The sequence below is a fragment of the Anabrus simplex genome, chromosome 2 (genome assembly GCF_040414725.1).
Source record: "Anabrus simplex isolate iqAnaSimp1 chromosome 2, ASM4041472v1, whole genome shotgun sequence".
Lineage (NCBI taxonomy): Eukaryota > Metazoa > Arthropoda > Insecta > Orthoptera > Tettigoniidae > Anabrus > Anabrus simplex.
The window spans coordinates 313961786-313981533 of NC_090266.1; the positions used below are offsets into that span (position 1 = coordinate 313961786).

The 19748-nt window shown below is 39.4% G+C and overlaps 1 protein-coding gene across 1 annotated transcript in view; it reads left to right on the plus strand.

Moving 5' to 3' along the window:
* LOC136863524 (osmotic avoidance abnormal protein 3-like) overlaps positions 1-19748 on the plus strand; it is a 268651-nt gene that overhangs the window by 142416 nt on the left and 106487 nt on the right. The window contains exons 7-9 of the mRNA XM_068225983.1: positions 7997-8208; positions 13887-13902; positions 17379-17390. Of these exons, the coding sequence (XP_068082084.1) occupies positions 7997-8208; positions 13887-13902; positions 17379-17390 (240 nt within the window). The remainder of the gene's footprint in view (positions 1-7996; positions 8209-13886; positions 13903-17378; positions 17391-19748) is intronic.

Below are 19748 nucleotides of genomic sequence, written 5' to 3' on the forward strand. Positions count from 1 at the left end.
TTTTACTAAGTGACACCATAAATCTTGACCGAGTGTTTAACCCTCATATCAACCTGACACCTGATACGACGTGGAACTAAAACGTGGTACATCGTGAGAGATGGTACGTGGTACAGCGTGGGATTAAACGTGGTACATCGTGGGAGCGTGGTGCTATGGTGGACATCACGACACCGGCGGAGTTCCCAAATGCTGTTCGCTGAACCGCATTCACCAGTTTCAGCATGAAAAATGATTCAGGTGATATGAGGGCATTTAAGATTAAACTTTCAAACTGTAATGACAGTGATTACTTTCAACAAACTTTTTGAAGTCATTCACTTCATTCCAAAGTGTTAAATAGCACTAGTCAGTTACAAAGTCATACTAGACTTTCTGAAATAGTAGCTTTATATTTTCTATTTTCAAGTGCCAATCAAAAACGACTTTAGAAATTTCAAGTGATAATTCTATGAAAATACTTTAGAAATTTCAAGTGATAATACTAGAACAGACTTTAAGTATTTCAAATAATAATTTTAGGAAGACTTTAGAAATGTGAAGTGCTAATTATAGAGAGACTTTAGGTTTTCAAGTGATGTTTCTAAAACGACTCCAGGAAATTATGAAGCAATACTTATTTAATGAAGAAGATTGATTGATTTTCAAATTTCGCAATGCAATAATAAATCCCACAGAAGAGACTTACGATTAATTTCTGAGTTCAGATGCGAAACAGTAAAGAGGTTATTTATGCATCATATCAGGTGAATAAATTTAATCTTAGAAAAATAACATCTATTATTTCGCACTGCGAACTCCCTTCTCTGTACCGGCTCCTAAGAACTGAACACTCCCTAAGAACATTTTCATGCTCCTTCTCCTGTTACTTTTCCTGGTACAATATGCTTTATTCATAGGGGGCGTAATGTTGAAAGGCACCCTCACGAGGTTTGGAGCTGAGCTTGGCACAATATGGCGGCACGGACTAGGGAGATGGTGTAAGGCTTAATACATATACACTATGCTTTATTCATAGGGGCGTAATATTGGGGAGCATCTTTAAGGCTCGATGCTAAGCGACTGCCGAGTCTAATACGCTAGCGTGTGAAGTGATGCGTAACACGCTATTAGTTTTCAGTGTTTGGAACACTGAATTTTCTTTATTTTAACATTTCATGCTTATTGATTTGAACTCTAGAGACTTATAGTAGCTTACAAAATTGTTAGCATCACTTAGAGATTAAAACTTTGTGGTCAGAACCATAAAAATGGTCGCACTACACATGACGCTGGCTTCGTGTCCAGGCATAACCTTTCTTATCGCGGGTTGGACCACAAGCCTAAGGGCGTTAACCGTACAGACCTTAGTTTGAAGACTTTGTTTAAAAATCCTATTGAACGTGAAACTGAACACAAGAGACAGTACGTGTGAACCCCCATTCTGAAGATTGTTTTACGAGATTTCTCATTTTCACATCGAGTCGATATATCTACGTCGCTCTAGCGTGAAAACTACATTCTGTTCAAAAAAATCTCGCAACTCAGCAAAAGCCTACATTTATTATTCTCTCTCTTATTATAACCAGTACGGAAAGACATGTTGAGACAAAATGATTAGAAATGTAATTTTCTACAGCATTTGTTATGTCGCATTTTTCGATAGAAGAGCTACTAACGCGATTATCCGAAATTTATTATACAACGGTGTCCTGACAGTGAGCACATCTCAGCAGCAAACTGACTTTACGAGCTCGAAGGCCGGGTGGTTGAAATAAATGCAAGGTTTCAATGCACAGTTATTTAGTTTGACTGCAGACTACCATTCAAAGATATGAGCTTCATTGATGTTTCCGTATTGAACTGAGATCACAGAGATGAGATATCTATTAGGTTCCACCTATTCAATACTAATTACGTGTTGATGTTACTAATAACTTTTATTCATCTTGGGACCGTTTTCGACACATAAAATGTCATCATAAGCTATAAAATGAATCACAAATATATAAGCAAAGACATAATAATCAAAACTATTGTGGATGCATATTGAAATATGATCATTAAACATCTTTAACCTTCCATTCACACCATGTGGTAAGATAAATCGCCATAAGAGAAGAGCAACGGCATAATAATTAAATCTGGCGCAATGACACATTGAAGTATGCATATAGTCTCTTACTAATCAAAGAATAAAAGAAGGTTCTTCAACATGTAGTCTTTGTGCATCCGTTTAATAGAAGGCTCCGACAGGCTTCCAAAGTAAAGAGTCATTTAAAACATTCACACATGCTATGCGTCAACCAGAGCGTCGAGAACTTATTTGAATCACTTGGTATGTAATTTATACCTGATAAAAAATTTAACACTGATGAATATGAAATTAGTCAGTGGTAAAAGACGTTAGTCTTGCGAGAAGGAGATTATAAAATGTTATATGCGGTAGGTCTGTAGGGGAGAAGACGGATGGGGGGAAAGAAAAAGATCTTGTTAGGGGAGTAGTAGGTTTAAGGTGGGTCTTGTGAACAGTGTGGTGGGGGTTTGTAACGTGATAAGGTACTGTGTATTGCGCTAAATATTGATCTCCTATTCGGAAGATTAAAATACTTAAATACTTTAATTGACAAATCAAACAGAATGTTAGTTTCTCTGAGATTTCGTTCAGATTCGAATTGGAGTTGAAGAACTGGTCTAAGTAAATGAAGCAATTTTCTACAGATTCCAATGTCGAAACTGTCAATCCTCGTACATTGGTCAAACAGGGAGGAACTTCAAAATCAGATACATGGAACATGTTAATGCTACAAAATATAATAGATACTCGGCAGTTGGCCAGCACATTCAAGATTCAAAGCATAGCTTCAGTAACATACAACAAGATATAGAGGTGCTCATTAATATGGACAAAGGACCTATTCTTGACGTCACAGAATATTGCTAACTAACATTGTTTGATTTTTAAATTAAAGTATTTAAGTATTTTAGTCTTCCGAACAGGAGGTCAATATTTAGCGCGATACACAGTACCTGATCACGTTACAAACCCCCACCACACTGTTCACAAGACCCACCTTAAACCTACTACTCCCCTAACAAGATCTTTTTCTTTCCCCCCATCCGTCTTCTCCCCTACAGACCTACCGCATGTAACATTTTTTAATCTCCTTCTCGCAAGACTAACGTCTTTTACCACTGACTAATTTCATATTCATCAGTGTTAAAATTTTTATCAGGTATAAATTACATACCAGGTGATTCAAATAAGTTCTCGACGCTCTGGTTGACGCATAGCATGTGTGAATGTTTTTAAAATGACTCTTTACTTTGGAAGCCTGTCGGGGCCTCCTATTAAACGGATGCACAAAGCCTACATATTGAAGAACCTTCTTTTATTCTTTAATTAGTGAGTGACTATATGCATACTTCAAGGTGTCACTGCGCCAGACTTAATTATTATGCCGTTGCTCTTCTGTTATGGCGATTTATCTTTACACATGGTGTGAATGAAAGGTTAAAGATTTTTAATGATCATATTTCAATATGTATCCACAATAGTTTTGATTATTATGTCTTTGCTTATATATTTGTGATTTATTTTATGGCTGATGATGATATTTTATGTGTCGAAACTGGTCCCAAGTTGAATAAAAGTTATTAGTAACATCAACACGTAATTAGTATTGAATAAGTGGAACCTAATAGATATCTCATCTTTGCAGGCTACCATGCTAACTGAGGCAGAGATTCATCTTTTGAGTATTGTGATAGTTGTGCTATTAGAAATTCGTCTATCATGGAACAACCCTTTTGGCCTTTCTGCCCTTCCGCCCTTTCGCATCAGCTCAGTTGCTAGCGTCTTTGATTCTGCAACCGCTCAGCTTCAAGACCTTGAAGCAGCTTTACATTCTAAAGTTCTGTCCCTATGAATAAAGTACATGTATTAAACCTTACATCATCTTCCTAGTACCGTGTCACCATCTTGTTCCAAGTTCAGCTTTGAGCCATATATCATAGTTCATTCACTTTGCCCTTCTGCCGTTTTGCCCTATTGCCCTTTTACACTTTAGTCCTTTTGCCATTTAGCCCGTTTGCCCAAGAGTATACGTATTAAGCCTTATAGCCATCATCTTGTTCCAATTTCAGCTCCAAGTCCTAGGAGGTTAAGTTATGTTAGCGCGTGGTTAGCGTAACATTAGGCCTGCAGTTAGCTCGGGTATCGAACTTAAAGTCCTCGTGCAGTATTTTTATTGATATGTGCATGCTCGGCTAAATGCAAAAAAACCATAACATGGTATTTCATGTCTCAGCAAATACTTTCAAGTCTCATCAACTTGCACGTACAGTCTATTTTTAGCTGATATGTGCATATTGAGCTAAATGCTAAAACAATGAACTTGTTATTTCATGTCTCAGAAAATACTTCCAAGAATAATCAACTTGCTCGTGCAGTCATTTTTATTGCCGAAATCCATTTCCTGTCATGACTTGACTTTAGGAGCATTCTCACTCCGTACTAACATTCACACATAGTCTTCAGGAAAAGAAAAGCTTGTCATCGAATTTTTTCCTCTTGTAAACTTAAGATCTTTAGTTTTGAGTCCAAGTAAGCTCCAGGTTCGAATCCTAGTTGGGGTTGGGCTATCCCGTAGCTCAAACGTTAGGTGTTTCGAATTAAACAATAGCACTTGAGCTGTGTGTATATCCAAGTGAGCTCCAGGTTCAAAACCTAATTCGGTCGGTGATTTTTTATTAATTTCTTGTAGCGCTAAAGCTTTTAACGTACATTCACGCTTGTTTGCTGCCTACGTAGAGGAGTCAAGGGTTCGATTCCTAGCCAGGTCGGCGACTTCTTGTAACTCGAAGGTTGGGTGTTTTGAATTTAACGTACAATTATTTACTTAGCATGGTACTGAGCAGTCCAAAGGGATGTGTAGCGTGTCATGTGTCATGTGTAGCGCGAACATTTCTTTTTCGGTTCTGACCACAATGTTTTAATCTCTATGTGATGTCAACAATATTGTAAGTTACTGTGAGTCTCTAGAGTTCAAATCTATAGGCATTAAATGTTAAAATAAAAAAATCAGTATTCCAAACACTGAAAACCAATAGCACGTTACGCATCAGTTCACACGCTAGCGTATTGGACTTCGCAGTCGCTTAGCTTCCAGCCTCAAAGATGCTTCCCAATATTACGCCCCTATGAAAAAGCATAGGGCTTATGTATTAATCCTTACACCATCTCCCATAGTCCCGTACCGCCATCTTGTCCCAAGCTCAGCTCCAAGGCCCCTGAGGACGCCTTTTCAATATGAATAAAACATATGTATTAATCCTTACACCATCTCCCTAGACCCGTGCCGCCATCTTGTTCCAAGTTCAGCGCCAAGCCCTCTCTGAGGGCCTTCCAATGTTGCACTCCTATGAATAAAGCATATGTATTATGCCTTAAACCATATCCCTAGCCCTGCAGCCGTCGTGCTGTGCCAAGATAAGCTGCAAAACCCCCGAAACCATGTCTCATCTTGTCTAGTTAGTTTAAGCCTGGGATCGAATCTCAAACTTGGGACTGTAACGGCCCTGTAAAGTTAAGCCTGGTGTCAAATACGTGCCGGTTAGGTTAAGCTAGCACTCTTGTCCGTAAAAACGTTGGCACTTAGGTTAGCCTGGCATTCTTGGGTATCAAACTTGGGATTGTAAAGTTAACGCCCTTAAGCCTAAGGTCGAATCCAGGACCTGTGAGGTTGAGCTTGGAGTCGAATCCGTACCTGTTACCGGTAGGTTAAGCTTACACTCTTGACTATAAGAACGTTAGCAGTTGGGTCCAGCTTGCACTTTTTGGCATCAGAGTTGGGTCTGTAAGTTAACGCCCTTAAGCCTGGGGTCGAACCTGTGTTCTGTAAGGTTAAGCCTGTACACGTAACCAGTGTAACATCATGTGAGTTTAAGGGTGAACTCTTAGCCAAGTGCCTTACTTTTTCAAATCTTCCGCCAAGTAAGGTCAAGTGAGGTTAAGCATGCGGTCTTAGTCAGCACATTCTCTGAGGTGGAGGCTTCTCCCGGTGGTGGTGGTGACCGCCGACCCATCCAAAAGTAACTATTGCCATAAGACCTATCTCTGTCGGTGCAACGTAAAACAAATTGTGCAATTAATGTACAGACCCAGCATTTACCTGGTGTGAAAATAGGAAACTACAGAAAACCATCTTCAGGGCTGCCGACAGTGGAGTTCGAACACAATACTGGATACTGCTTGCACTTAAGTGACTGAAGCTATCGAGCTGGGTCTTTAGGTATTTAACATTTGGTGAATGTTCACAGCGGCAATGAGATACCGTTGGATGGAAAAGTTTCAATGTGTCTGCAGACAATACCTCGATTTGGTTCGAATTTTTGGGATGCCACTCTCTCATATCTTCATTTTGAAGAATGGCTCCCTGTTTTGACTTGCGAAAGACATCATTACTTTATCATTATTTTTTATTGTAGCCTAATGTTGTCAGATAAAAATGTTTTGCAAACATGCACTGTCCTTCGCTCTTTTGCAAAGGATGTACATATGTAAAATTCCTGTTAGTTTTCACTCAATGTTCGCCTTTTGACTGGAACTTAGAGCAGGCATGGCCAATGAATGTAGGTTGATTCCTCCAGGATAGAGACCAATATTTTGCATAAATATCTTTTCTTTGTGCGTTGATAAGCAATTCTGAACACATTTTACTGTAATGCTCATCATAACGTTCCTGGTATGGGTGCTTGTTCATTGAATTTCTCGTACCGGTATCAACTTCCTTTCTGTCTATACTCATTTTTCTTCGGTTCCTTCTACAATCTACAGCTGAAGAAGTCCCTTATTTATTTCCTGAATCATCCAGTGGCGAAACTACTTGGAGTCATTTGAGACAATACCTACCCTAAGAAATACAATTAAACATAATTATCGTAACAAATGTATCTGCTGTTGTTATTGTGTTCAATCAACAACAATCTGTTTGATATGTGCTACTCAATCAACAGGGGCAATCACCTAGAGTTGTTAGATCTTCTTTCAAAACAGGAACAGTACATTCGAGATCATCTCCAGTCCACATCGGGCTTGAAAGGTACATCAAGCGAAATACAGAATGAGTTAATTGAGTCTGTAACTGCCATCATTCAGGATACAATGAAAGCAGAGGTAGATTCTTGTGATTTCATTGGTATTCAGGCAGATGAGACCTTAGATGTATCAAACATATCTCAAGTTAGTGTATTATTCCGGTTCTGCTCAAAACAGGTTATCACAGAAAGATTCATGGGCTTTTATGATGTTTCGATTGATAAGAATGCATCAGGCGTATCAGAATTAATTGTCGATATTCTGTGAAAGTGAGGAGTGATTGATAAAGTCGTATGTCAAGTATATGACGGGTGCTCCGCAATGGCAGGAAAGCATGGGGATGCTCAACATAATGTTAAACAAGTTTGCCCAAGGGCAATATTTCTACACTGTTATGCCCACAAGTTAAACCTCGTTCTTCCCCATTGCTCCAAAACTATAAAATCAGTCAGGCTCTTCATTCATTTTTTTAGTAGATCCTCAAAAATAGCTCATCTTCTGGAATCCAAAGAATTCAGACCTCTACAAGCGTGCACTACACGTTGGAGCTTTCATTCTAGATCAGTCCACACAATATTTTCACACTATGATGATCTAAGACAGATTTTTCAAGACATTTCAGAGGATGATGAGGGTTGGGATAGTGAGCCGTACACTTCAGCTGTTGGGTTGCTTAACATACTCAAGAAGGCCCAACTCATTTATTTGCTCTGTCTCTATAGATAAATTTTTATTTATACAGACCATCTCCTCGTTCTACTGCAACATAAACGCACATCTGATGTAATTTGCAATACTGAAATTAGAATAACCACTGGATCCTCAAGGACATGCGATCAGAAAACACAGTATCCTCTTGCATTAAAAAATATCGCAAAATAAATAGTGAGATAGTGAGATACGAGGTTTCTCTTCCAGGACTCGCTGGGCGGCAACACGAAGACGCTAATGGTGGCCTGTCTCTCGCCTTCCGACAACAACTACGACGAGACACTTAGCACAGTACGGTACGCTAACCGAGCCAAGAACATACAGAACAAGCCTCGCATTAACGAAGACCCCAAGGACACGATGCTCAGGGAGTATCAGGAGGAGATCCTCAAACTGAAAGCGCTCCTGGAGAACTCCCAGTCTTTGAAGGAAATTAATCTCGGTAAGTACAGACTATGTCTTATATTCAAATCAGTGTTTTCCGTAAATAATAATAATAATAATAATAATAATAATAATAATAATAATAATAATAATAATAATAATAATAATAATTGAGAAGCCTCTTAATATTACAGCCGGCCCCGCGGTGTACGGGTAGCGTGTCTGCCTCTTAACCGGAGGCCCCGGATTCGATTCCCGGCCAGGTCAGGGAAATTTACCTAGATATGAGGGCTGGTTCGATGTCCATTCAGCCTACGTGATTACAATTGAGGAGCTATTTGACGGTGAGATGGCGACCCCGGTCCAGAAATCCGAAGATAACGGTCGAGAGGATTCGTCGTGCCGACCACACGACACTTCGTAATCTGCAGGCCTTCGGGCTGAGCAGCGGTCGCTTGGTAGGCCATGGCCCTCCGGGGCTGTTGTGCCATGGTTCTTGTTTTTCTTCTTCTCCATACTACCGCGACTGAATGCTCATCTTTATCTGACCCTACCTGGAACTCCACATACAATCATGCATGTTCCAAATAAGATTATCTGTAAATATTATCTATTAATTCCAGCTGTAGGGGTAACAATTAAATGTTGAACGGTCGTAAGGTATAACATTGTACGTCCGTATATTAGCCGCGAAGCTTTTCGCAATCTGCTCGTTGAGATAAAAGATTGTCCCATATATGTTATAGCCCACACATATTGTAATTCCGCTCAAAAATACCAAACTGTCGAGCCATTGGAAACAATGTATTTTAAAGCCTATTGATAGTCATACCATATCGAACTCTAGCTTCATTCATTTACTCGCATCTCATTAAAAGTCAGTTCCCCACACGATCCCACACGAACAGGCTACAGCTGGCCTACTTCTGAACATATTTTTCCTTAAATTTAAGTTTTAAGTTCAGCAGTTTAAGTAAAGCAATAAAAACACTTAGCCCACCTGCCTTGTGTTTAAAAGGCCGTTGTGTTCACTCAGAATCCGGATTTGATTGTCCTGACCCACGTGCGTGAAGGTACGTGCTACACTACGGCACACATCAAAACGAAACTTATTAGTCACAGATCATTTTCACACTGTTTTTAATTTAGCAAGCACGGGGTTTGTACTCTCCAAAATGATGCGCTGTCATAAACTCAAAACAACCCGGGATATGAAGAGTCACTTATCTTTGTTACAGCACAATTGAATAAGGGGATTTCGAACCTGCGATACCGAAATACGCCTTTATCTCATCCTCATTAGTGCAATTCACCTATATCCATCTATTCCGTTTTTTCTATTGGGGTCGGAGAATTGCCTGCTAGTGTAATCATTTGTTTCGCGGCCAATTTATGAAAAGTGAGGGTCAATATAATGAAAGCTCTGGCGCAGGACGATCCTGATACTCATTTAGAAGCATTTCTGACAATTAATAGTTTTCAGTGAATGAATGAATGAATGAATGAATGAATGAATGAATCAACAATTCGAATGCTTTCTTCTGCCACCCACTTCCAGTCACTTTCGTCATTTCTCGCACGTTTTCGCTGAATCAATCCTCATTTCACTATCTCTTTCGGACGATGAGTTGTCAGCCTCTCTTGAATTGTTATTATTATTAGGCGAGCACTCTTCATTGACAGTTTCGCTTTCTTCAGTTCCGCTTTCAAACAGACGCAGAATGTGATCATATTCAGTAACCGCAACCTCGGTGATGGTTTTTTTTTTGCTAGTTGCTTTACGTCGCACTGACACAGATAGGTCTTATGGCGACGATGGGATAGGAAAGGGCAAGAAGTGGGTAGGAAGCGGCCTGGTGTAAAAATGGGAAACCACGGAAACCAGGGCTGCCGACAGTAGGGTTCGAGCCCACTATCTCCTGGATGCAAGCTTACAGCTGCGCGCCCCTAACCGCACGGCCAACTCGCCCAGTGCCTCGGTGATCAGGAAGGGAGGTGAAGTAGGGGAATATTGCTGCTAATTCTAAGGCTTAAAATAAACAAGAGAAAACGGTATATGTCATTAAAAACGCAAGGATAGGACAGTCATATTACATAGCTATTCATAGAACCTCGGACATCGGAGGAACTTGTAGTGGTAGCCAAACTAACTAGAAGCAGAAAATAATATAACAGCTTGTGCTCGGCAAGAGAGACCCATCATCAGAGTTAATGGCCAAGGAAGTCGTGGCGGACCTCGCTCGTCATCCGAGCTAGTTATCAACCAAAAAAATAAAATAAAATCAGAGCTAAACCCCATAGCACAACAGCCCCGAAGAGCCGTTTTCTACCAGGAGACCGCTTTTCAGCTCGAAAGTTTGCAGATTACAAGGTATCGTGTGGTAGGCCGAGGCCAACTAGATAGACAGGCCATAAAGCTCCCCCTCCACTTCCGGCGCTACGTCACACAAATAGCCGGCCGTTTCATATTTCGCCAGTGACTTGCAGGCTGATATGAACCTCGCAGCAGTGAGGCTATCAATGGTGTTGAATGATTTAAACGTGTGTGAACGTTGTGAATTATGCCCATGTCGTATTGTGTACTTGGTTGTAGAAGCAACTATAGTTCAAAAGAGCCCAATATTTCAGTGTTCAAATTTCCTGCTGATTTGGTTCGGAAACAAAAGTGGATCTTAGCCATCCATCAAACCGAATTTGTCCCTTCAGAAAGCTCAGTTTTGTGCATAAAATACTTCGACGAACGTTTCGTAATTACGGAGGATTCTGTTAAAAGACCTGATGAGTCTATTTTAACAGTAAAACGTAACCATTTAAAACTCTCAAACGACGCTATTCCTACTAAGTTTGAAAATGTGCCTGCCTGTCTGTCTGAAAATCTTCCAAGACCAAGGAAAACTCCTATTCAAAGACAAGAAGAAATTGAAAAACTGTAAGAAGAAAGAAAGAAAGAAAGAAAGAAAGAAAGAAAGAAAGAAAGAAAGCTGAGGAAGAAGATGATAGGATCAAGGACTTCGATGACGTTAAGGGTAATTTTACTACTAAATGCAAATTAGATTTTGACTAAGTTTTTGTCAATTTTGACAGCCAAAGTCTATGTATTTTCAAAATTTATATGACTGAGAAAAATATTCCGAAAATTGGTACTTCTATAACATTAAATGAGGCTCTTGATTTTAAAGCCATAAAACATGGCATTTTTATGAATGATAACCCTGATATACGTGCATTAGGTAACGGGGGCAAGATATTAAAATGGTCAAATTTGGAAAGTATCTGTAACTTCCTGTTTAGTTTTGCTTGTGACTCAAAAGTGACTGTCCACGACAAAATAGAAACTATGAACAAAATAATCGATGAAATTGAAAGTGAAGTTGATGACTGTATCATTACGGATAATTTAAAATGTTTCAAGGAACAGTTAAATTTAGCCTTTGCAAAGAAAGTGTCTTACTCCTGTACACTAATAACATGGTTCGCTTCAATATTTTTCGCATTTCGTGGGGCGTATAAGAAGATAAGACAACGTTCCTTACAATGCCTCACCCTGTGTATTTACAGTCTTTTACCTCAAAACTAGGCACGGGAAAGTCGGGTATAGATGATTCACATTAGAATTACTTGAAAAAGAAACTAAAATTGTTAAATGAACTAGTGTTGGTCACCTTAAACAGCTCCACAGAGGACAAGAGAATGATGTACAGTAGTTAAGCTTGCTCCTGCCCTGAACCAAAAAGTGTTGTACCCAACTTCTTTAGAGCGACAAAATGTAAACCTCTGTTCTAAGCTGTTCGATGAGAAAAATGTCGCCGCTTTAAAACACTTTGATAAAATAAAAATGGAGATGATTTTAAAAGCACAGCTGTATTTCTAGAAATAATTCTTCAGTAGTGGAAGATTGTTAATGTTAAGCATGCTTTCAAAGGCGGCAGATTTAACGACCCTCATTGTAACGCAATATTTTCAATTCATGACGACAATGTTTTATTTCTGCGCAAGTTTTTAACATGGTTAATTAGATGGGATAATCTGTCTGTTCAAGGGTAGATTACACAAAGAACAGAGAGTCGTCATGGAAAACTTATTAATGAAACTCAAACAGCCTTAGTTCACACTATAAAAACTATTTTAGAGTTAATAAATTTCTTGAAAACAAGTTTAGGAGTCAAGTATATATTGTTAGGGATATTTCAAACTGACGAATTGGAAGCAATATTTGGGCAGTACAGGGAAATGAGTGGTGCCTGCTACCATATTTCAGTGAAGCAAATCCTTGAGTCAGAACGAAACTTGAAAGCCCTGGCGCTAATAAATGCATACTCTGCTAAACATGCAGCCATCCCTATTAGTGATATTTCATTAAGTAAGTATGTGGATTGCAAGAGATTGTAAAAGCTTCAAACCTACAGACATTTCCCATTTTGAAAATGTGATAGTTGAGTTTAATGATGTTATTGTATCTGAAAACCTTTTGTTAGGTCTAGTTTATATTGGTGGATATATTTGTAAAATAATTATGAAAAATTGTACATGTAAAAGTTGTCAATATGTTTTGTTGTTAAATAATGATAACGTAACGTCAGATGTGTTAAAGCCAGAGGACTATTATTATTTCAATATAATTGACAGGGGAGCTTTGAAGTATCCATCAGATTTTATTGTTAACATTTTGATCACACAATTTAAATTATTTAGGGTACTTATAAGAGATAAATTTCAATCGAAGTTTTTACATGGTGATTCTCAAAGAAACATTCTGATTTTGCTTGTCAACAAAGTTCTGGAAAATGAAAACGTCATGTTTGAAACATGCAGTGATTGTAGAAGTAGTTTTAAAGATTTCGTTGACAAAAGTATATACATCTTTTGTAATATATTATTGAATAACTATAGAAAGGTTATCGCAGACGAACTCTTGGCTAAGAAGAAGAAATCCTCAAGTAAGGATAGCCATAAATCGGCAAAGAAAAGAAAAAAATGATAAACTGAAACCTTAAGAATTTTTAGATAAGTTTTAAGTTGAAGCCTAATTTCTAAGAAAGGTTCCAGACTATTGTTGTGAATTGCTATCATGTATTTGCCTAGTAACATTAAAACTATGTTTATACGTATTATGGGCTTTAATCTTTTACATGAAACCGTGTTCCGTTACAAATGACAGATGCCAGCTTAATTTTACGTAAAGAAGTGTATATAAACTGTCCCGCCAGTTTCCCCCCGCATAAAACTCGTGTAGTGCATAAGCCTAAATGAAACCACAATTGAAGGCGTGTTCAATTATATCGTTAAGGCTCAATAAATGAACAATATCATAGAGACAGTGAGAGCGGGCCGTACACTGCCATGCTGAACGCCAGCCACTCTCGTGACGTCACGGTCCGAGCCTTGTGGCCTGTGGGTAGGCACGACGAATCCTCTCCGCCGCTATTCATAGTTTTCTAGACCGGGATCGCCATCTCACCGTCAGGCAGCTCCTCAATTGCAATTGCGTAGGCTGAGTGGACTTCGAGCTAGCCCTCGGATACAGGCAAAAATTCCTGACCTGGCCGGAAATCGAACCCGGGGCCTCCGGATAAAAGGCAGGCACGCTACCCCTACACCGCGGGGCCTGCTGGCTTCTAATTATGTACATTAATGGAAAATTAAGAAGGAACACCATGAAGTCCTTGTTCCGAGAGTAGGCAGTTTTACACAATCTCTCTCTCTCTCTCTATAGAGGCAGTAGGCCTACTGTAAATCGCACGAATCATGCGTACGACATCATACTCACGCGCGCAGAATCTAGAGGGGATGTCGAAAGACCTTTCCAGTTCTCCATGTACCCTCCTCTAGCAGCACAGGTCTCACATTGAAACAATCACAGGTATGGTAAACACTATGCATTGCAATCTACTTGGTGGCGAAAATGGGCAAGGATCGTCGCTAATATCGAAGACTGGGTACGGTGACGTCAATCTTGCACCTGGTGTGTTCAATGAAGTATAGATATCGTCTGGAGGACTTGATGAACTACTCGGAGAGTGCTCCGGGTAGCATGAATGGGATGTGGGTGGACACTGTCCCGTTGGAACAATATACCTGTTGCACGAACAGCAGAAAAAACGTATTAGATGATGTTAAAGATGTACCAGCCACTGACAATATTCTCTGTATTAACACCAGAGATGAACGGACTTTGCAGACTATGGCTTCTTAATCCGAACGTCGGCAGCCCTGAAGATGTTCTCCCTTTTTAACACTAGGGAAATGCTGGAATTCAGTGGTAGGCCAAGGAATAGAAGGTAACATAGTAGGAGAATTCAGATTGGGACAAAGGAATGACAGAGGAATCCGGCTGGTTGAATTCTGCACCGATTATAATTTAGTCCTTGCTAACACTTGGTTCAAACACCACAAACGACGGCTGCATACATGGACGAGACCTGGAGACACTGGAATTTATCAAATAGACTTCATTATGATTAAGCAGAGATTCAGAAACCAGGTGTTGGATTGCAAGACATTCCCAGGAGCAGATGTGGACTCTGACCACTATCTGTTGGTCATGAAATGCCACCTGAAATTGAAGAAAGGAAGGAATGCAAGGAGTTGGGATGTAGACAAGTTGAAAGAAAAGAGTATGAGGGATTGTTTCAAGGAACATGTAACAGAAGGACTGAATGAAAAGGCTGAATCAAGCACAGTAGAGGAAGAATGGAGAGTCATGAAGAATGAGATCAGTAAGGCTGCTGGAGAAAAGATAGGAGGAAAGGGAAGATCAACTAAGGAACAATGGATAACTCAAGAGATACTAGACCTGAATGACGAAGGACGAAAATAAAAGAATGCGAAAAATGAGGAGGGCAGAAAAGAATAAAGGTGAATGAAGAATGCAGTAGGCAGAAATTGCAGGACAGCTAAGGAAGAATGGCTGAAACAGAAGTGCAAGAATGTTGTAGGTTGTATGTTGTATGTTGTAGGAAAGGTAGATGATGCATACAGGAAAATCAAGGAAACCTTTGGAGAAAGGAAAACTTGGTGTATGAATATTAAAGGCTCAGATGAAAAACCACTTCTAGGGACAGAAGACAAGTCAGAAAGATGGCAGGAACATATCCAGCAGTTGTATCAAGGTAAAGAAGTAGATTATAGGATTTTGGAACAAGAAGAGGCTGTTGATGCTGATGATATGGGAGACGTAATTTTGAAGTCAGAATTCGACAGAGCTTTGAGAGACTTAAGTAGGAACAAGGCGCCGGGAATTGATGATATACCCTCAGAATTACTGACTGCCTAAGGTGAAACCAGCATGGACAGGTTATTCCGTTTAGTGTGTAAGATAAATGAGACAGGAGAAGTGCCATCCGATTTTCGGCAGAATATTGTTATACCTATTCCCAAGAAAGCCGGTGCTGACAAGTGTGAAAACTACTGCACCATTAGTTTAGCATCTCACGCCTGCAACATTTTAACGCGTATTATTTACAGAAGAATGAAAATATAAGTTGAAACTGAGTTGGGAGAAGATCAATTTGGCTTCAGAAGAAATGTGGGAACTTGTGAAGCAATCCCGATTTTGCGTCTGATCTTAGAGAATCGAATTAAGAAAGACAAGCCAACGTACATGGCTTTCGTAGATCTAGAGAAGGCATTCGATAATGTTGATTGGACCAAGCTGTTTGAAATTCTGAAGGTCATCGAGATCAGATACCGAGAAAGAAGAATTATCTGCAATATATACAAAAATCAGTCTGTAGTGATAAGGATCGAGGGCTTTAAAAAAGAGGCAGCAATCCAGAAAGGAGTGAGGCAAGGCTGCAGTTTGTCCCCTCTCCTTTTCAATGTTCACCTAGAATAGGCGGTAAAGAAAATCAAAGGGGAATTTGGAAAATGAATTACAATCCAAGGAGAGGAAGTCAAATCCCTGGAATTTGACGATGATATTGTTATTTTATCTAACTCTGCAAAGGATCTGAAGAAATTACTGAATGTTATGGCAGAGTCTTGGGGAAGGAGTACAAGATGAAAATAAATAAGTCCAAAACAAAAGTAATGGATTGTTGTCGAACAAAGTCACGTGATGGAGTAAATATTAGATTAGGAAATGAAGTGTTAAAGGAAGTGGATGAATATTGTTACTTAGGTTGTAAAATAACTAACGATGGTAGAAGTAAGGAGGACATAAATTGCAGACTAGCACAAGCAAGGAAGGCCTTTCTTAAAAAAATTGTTCACCTTGAACATTGATGTAGAAATTAGAAAGATGTTTTTGAAGACTTTCGTCTTCAGCGTGGCATTGTATGGAAGTGAAACATGGACGGTAACTCGCTCAGAAAGAAAGAGAATAGGAGCCTTTGAAATGTGGTGTTACAGAAGAATGTTGAAGGTGAGATGGGTAGATCGAATCACGAATGAAGAGATACTGAATCGAATTGGTGAGAGGAGATCGATTTGGCTAAATTTGATGAGAAGAAGAGATAGAATGATAGGACACATCTTATGACACCCAGGACTTGTACAGTTGGTTTTTGAGGGAAGTGTGTAGATACGAATATGACAAGCAGATTAGAGCAGATGTAGGATGTAGTAGTTATATTGAAATGAAAAGGTTAGCACAGCATAGGGTGGCATGGAGGGCTGCATCAAACTAGTGTATGGACTGATGACTCAAACAACAACAACAACAATGGGAATTATGCCAATTATAATCATCGATGTATACAATGGTAACAGTGTTTTACTGAGTCCTTGAACCAATATTTTCAAAATTAAAAATAAGAACGGCGTCAAGAAATATTATTTTTACAACTTGTTGTACGTCGCACCGGCACACATAGGTCTTATGGCGACGATAGGATAGGAAAGGGTTGTGAGCGGGAAGGAAGCGGCCTTGGACTTAATTAAGTCACAGCCCCAGTATTTGCCTTGTATCTAAATGGGAAACCACAGTGGGATTCGAACCGACTATCTCCCGAATGCAAGCTGACAGCTACGTGCCCCAAACCACGCGCTCGGCCACTCGCTCGAGCTACTGTACAAGGTCGCTTATATAAACCCAGACCGAACGCACGGTGTTTGGATTCTGCGCAAGCATGGGTCGCCAGTCTGAACCTCAGCTGTTAACATGGTGGGACAGTTACATACGAACATACGTTGTTGCAATGATAAAGGTTCTGGTTTCATCGTAATGGTCGGGTGAACAGTCATAACATTGGCTATTGATGTGCAGAAAATACTAATGGTGTTTATGATGTCCCTCATTTTGATAGGAAGATAGGCGTTTGTTGCGCTGTAAGTGCAAGACGAATTATTGGGCATATTTTTTCGAGACGACCGTAAATACACAGAAGTACCAAGATGTCATTTTGACGCCATTCTTCCATCAGTTAACGGAAGAAGAAAAATCGCGTGGGTGGTTTCAACAAGGTTCAGTCCCTGCTCATACAGCAGAAGATTCCCTTCTTACAATCTCGGAAGTGTTTGCAGACAGAGTGATCAGTGCTGGTCTATTTCCCCCTCGTTCTCCATATCTAGCAGTGTAATTTTTGCTTGTGGGGTAAAGTGAAAGAAAAATTGTGTCGAACAAATCCTCATACGTTGGAGGAACTGGAAGGAAACCTTACGAATTAAATCAGAAACATTACAGTGGCAGAACTCACTCGTGTCATCCAGACTGTGGCTACTAGATACAATGACTGTATAACCCAGGAAGGACGACACTTCCAGAATATTTTATAAGGTAAGATTTCATATAAAATTGTATACACGCTTAAAGCAGGGCGGCCGCGCTGAGGCACCTGCTGTAGCGCGGAGTGTAAACACCGTGTGTTCGGTCTCAGTTTGTATGTCTTATGAAATGTCCTCAAATACTGCATTTGACCGGAGAGAGAGATGTGGAGACAGTGTACTTTATTAATACTGCTAATTTTTATGCAGGTTTTTAGCATTCTTGTGAGATCCTTCAGCGATTTATGTACTTATTCAAGGAATTTAACTCAGGATTTCGATGAGACAACATTGGGCCTACTGGAATCCATTGTACTGGAAAGTATACAGGTATCTCACCCAGCTTTGCTGGGTTCGTTTCTTAAATCTTCCATGAGAGTAATTTGAAGGAAAAAAATTGAAATAATAATGTTTCTTGTTTAAAGTGCCTTCAATTGCTATTGATTTTAAGAAATGCTGGAATATCAGAATTTTGTCCCAGATACGTTCCTTACACGGAAGGAGCGGGTACGAATGTTTTTAGGAGTTGAAACTTTATTAGTTTTTCAATTTATTTTTTTCGTCATCATAATATATTTTACTCTTTAGTCTGATAAAAAAGTCCCTTCTACTTCAAATTACAAGTTTGTAAATGATGACGCACTCTGACATAGGCTATGTTTGTTTTTCAATTTCTGTAACTTTCACTTTTACACAAATGATTTTCATCATAATTCAAATACTACTGCATTTAATTTGCCAAGGTAGTGTATTGTATTTATATGAACAACATGCTGTGTGCTTTATACCTTGACACAAATAATTTCACTTTTAAGAAATACAAAATATGATATGAAAGGTAATGATTAGGAAAAAACAAATATTTTATAAAGGAATTAGAAATTCTAGAGTATGTTGCCATTGATGCTTTCACGGCCCGTACTTATAGACATGATACTGTATAGGCTTTTGGGCTTATGGCGTGTCAAGAAAATAAGGTGAAATTCCTTACGTTTCGCCGAGAACTATGCTCTGCGTCATCAGAAGAAATCTCGACTGTCTACGAGAAAGGCTTCTTAAACAATGACTCTTTAAAATTAGACGTTATAATAGAAGTGGAAATGGTACGTTCATTCGCCACCACAATTTCAACAGGGACACCGACTATCAATTAAGTAATACCTGGTTGCCAGCCATAAAGAATTTACGTAGGTAGTTCCATTCCCTGTCCCTTCACTATTGTAATTTCGTCTCGGTGTTTTCCAAATTCGTACGTTCCTCGTCGCCAGATGTTTCATTCCAGGCTTGTGTCAATGTCATATGTTACGTACACATGTTATGTGAACCTCTTAGACTGATTCTGATGGTTCGGTCAGCTTTTGCTTCGAACGCTAGCGCGTGCCACGTCCTGGAAGCCATCTGTTGGCGAATGAACTTACCATTTCCACTTTTGTAATAACGTCTAAATTTAAAGAGTCATTGTTTAAGAAGCCTTTCTCGTGGACAGTCGAGATTTCTTCTGATGACGCAGAGCACAGTTCTCTGCGAAACGTAAAGAATTTCACCTTATTTTCATGACACGGCATAAGCCCAAAAGCCTATACAGTATCATGTCTAGAGTATGTTGTTAACGTCAAATTATTTCAGCAAAAGAATCAAATTAATGGCAGGATCGAATCCACCGTCTTCAATGAATTAAGATATTCAGAATTCAAGTCCTAGGTAGTTGAAAAACTGTAATATAGAAATTAAATAAAATTTGTGTACATCACTACAAGGCTTTTTCGACATTTTAAACATGATTCCATCGTTAATAACGGACGATTTTTTAACGTAGAGAATGTTTTGTTTACGTAGCACTTGTGTTTGCTGAGCTTTGAACATTTGAGTTTTA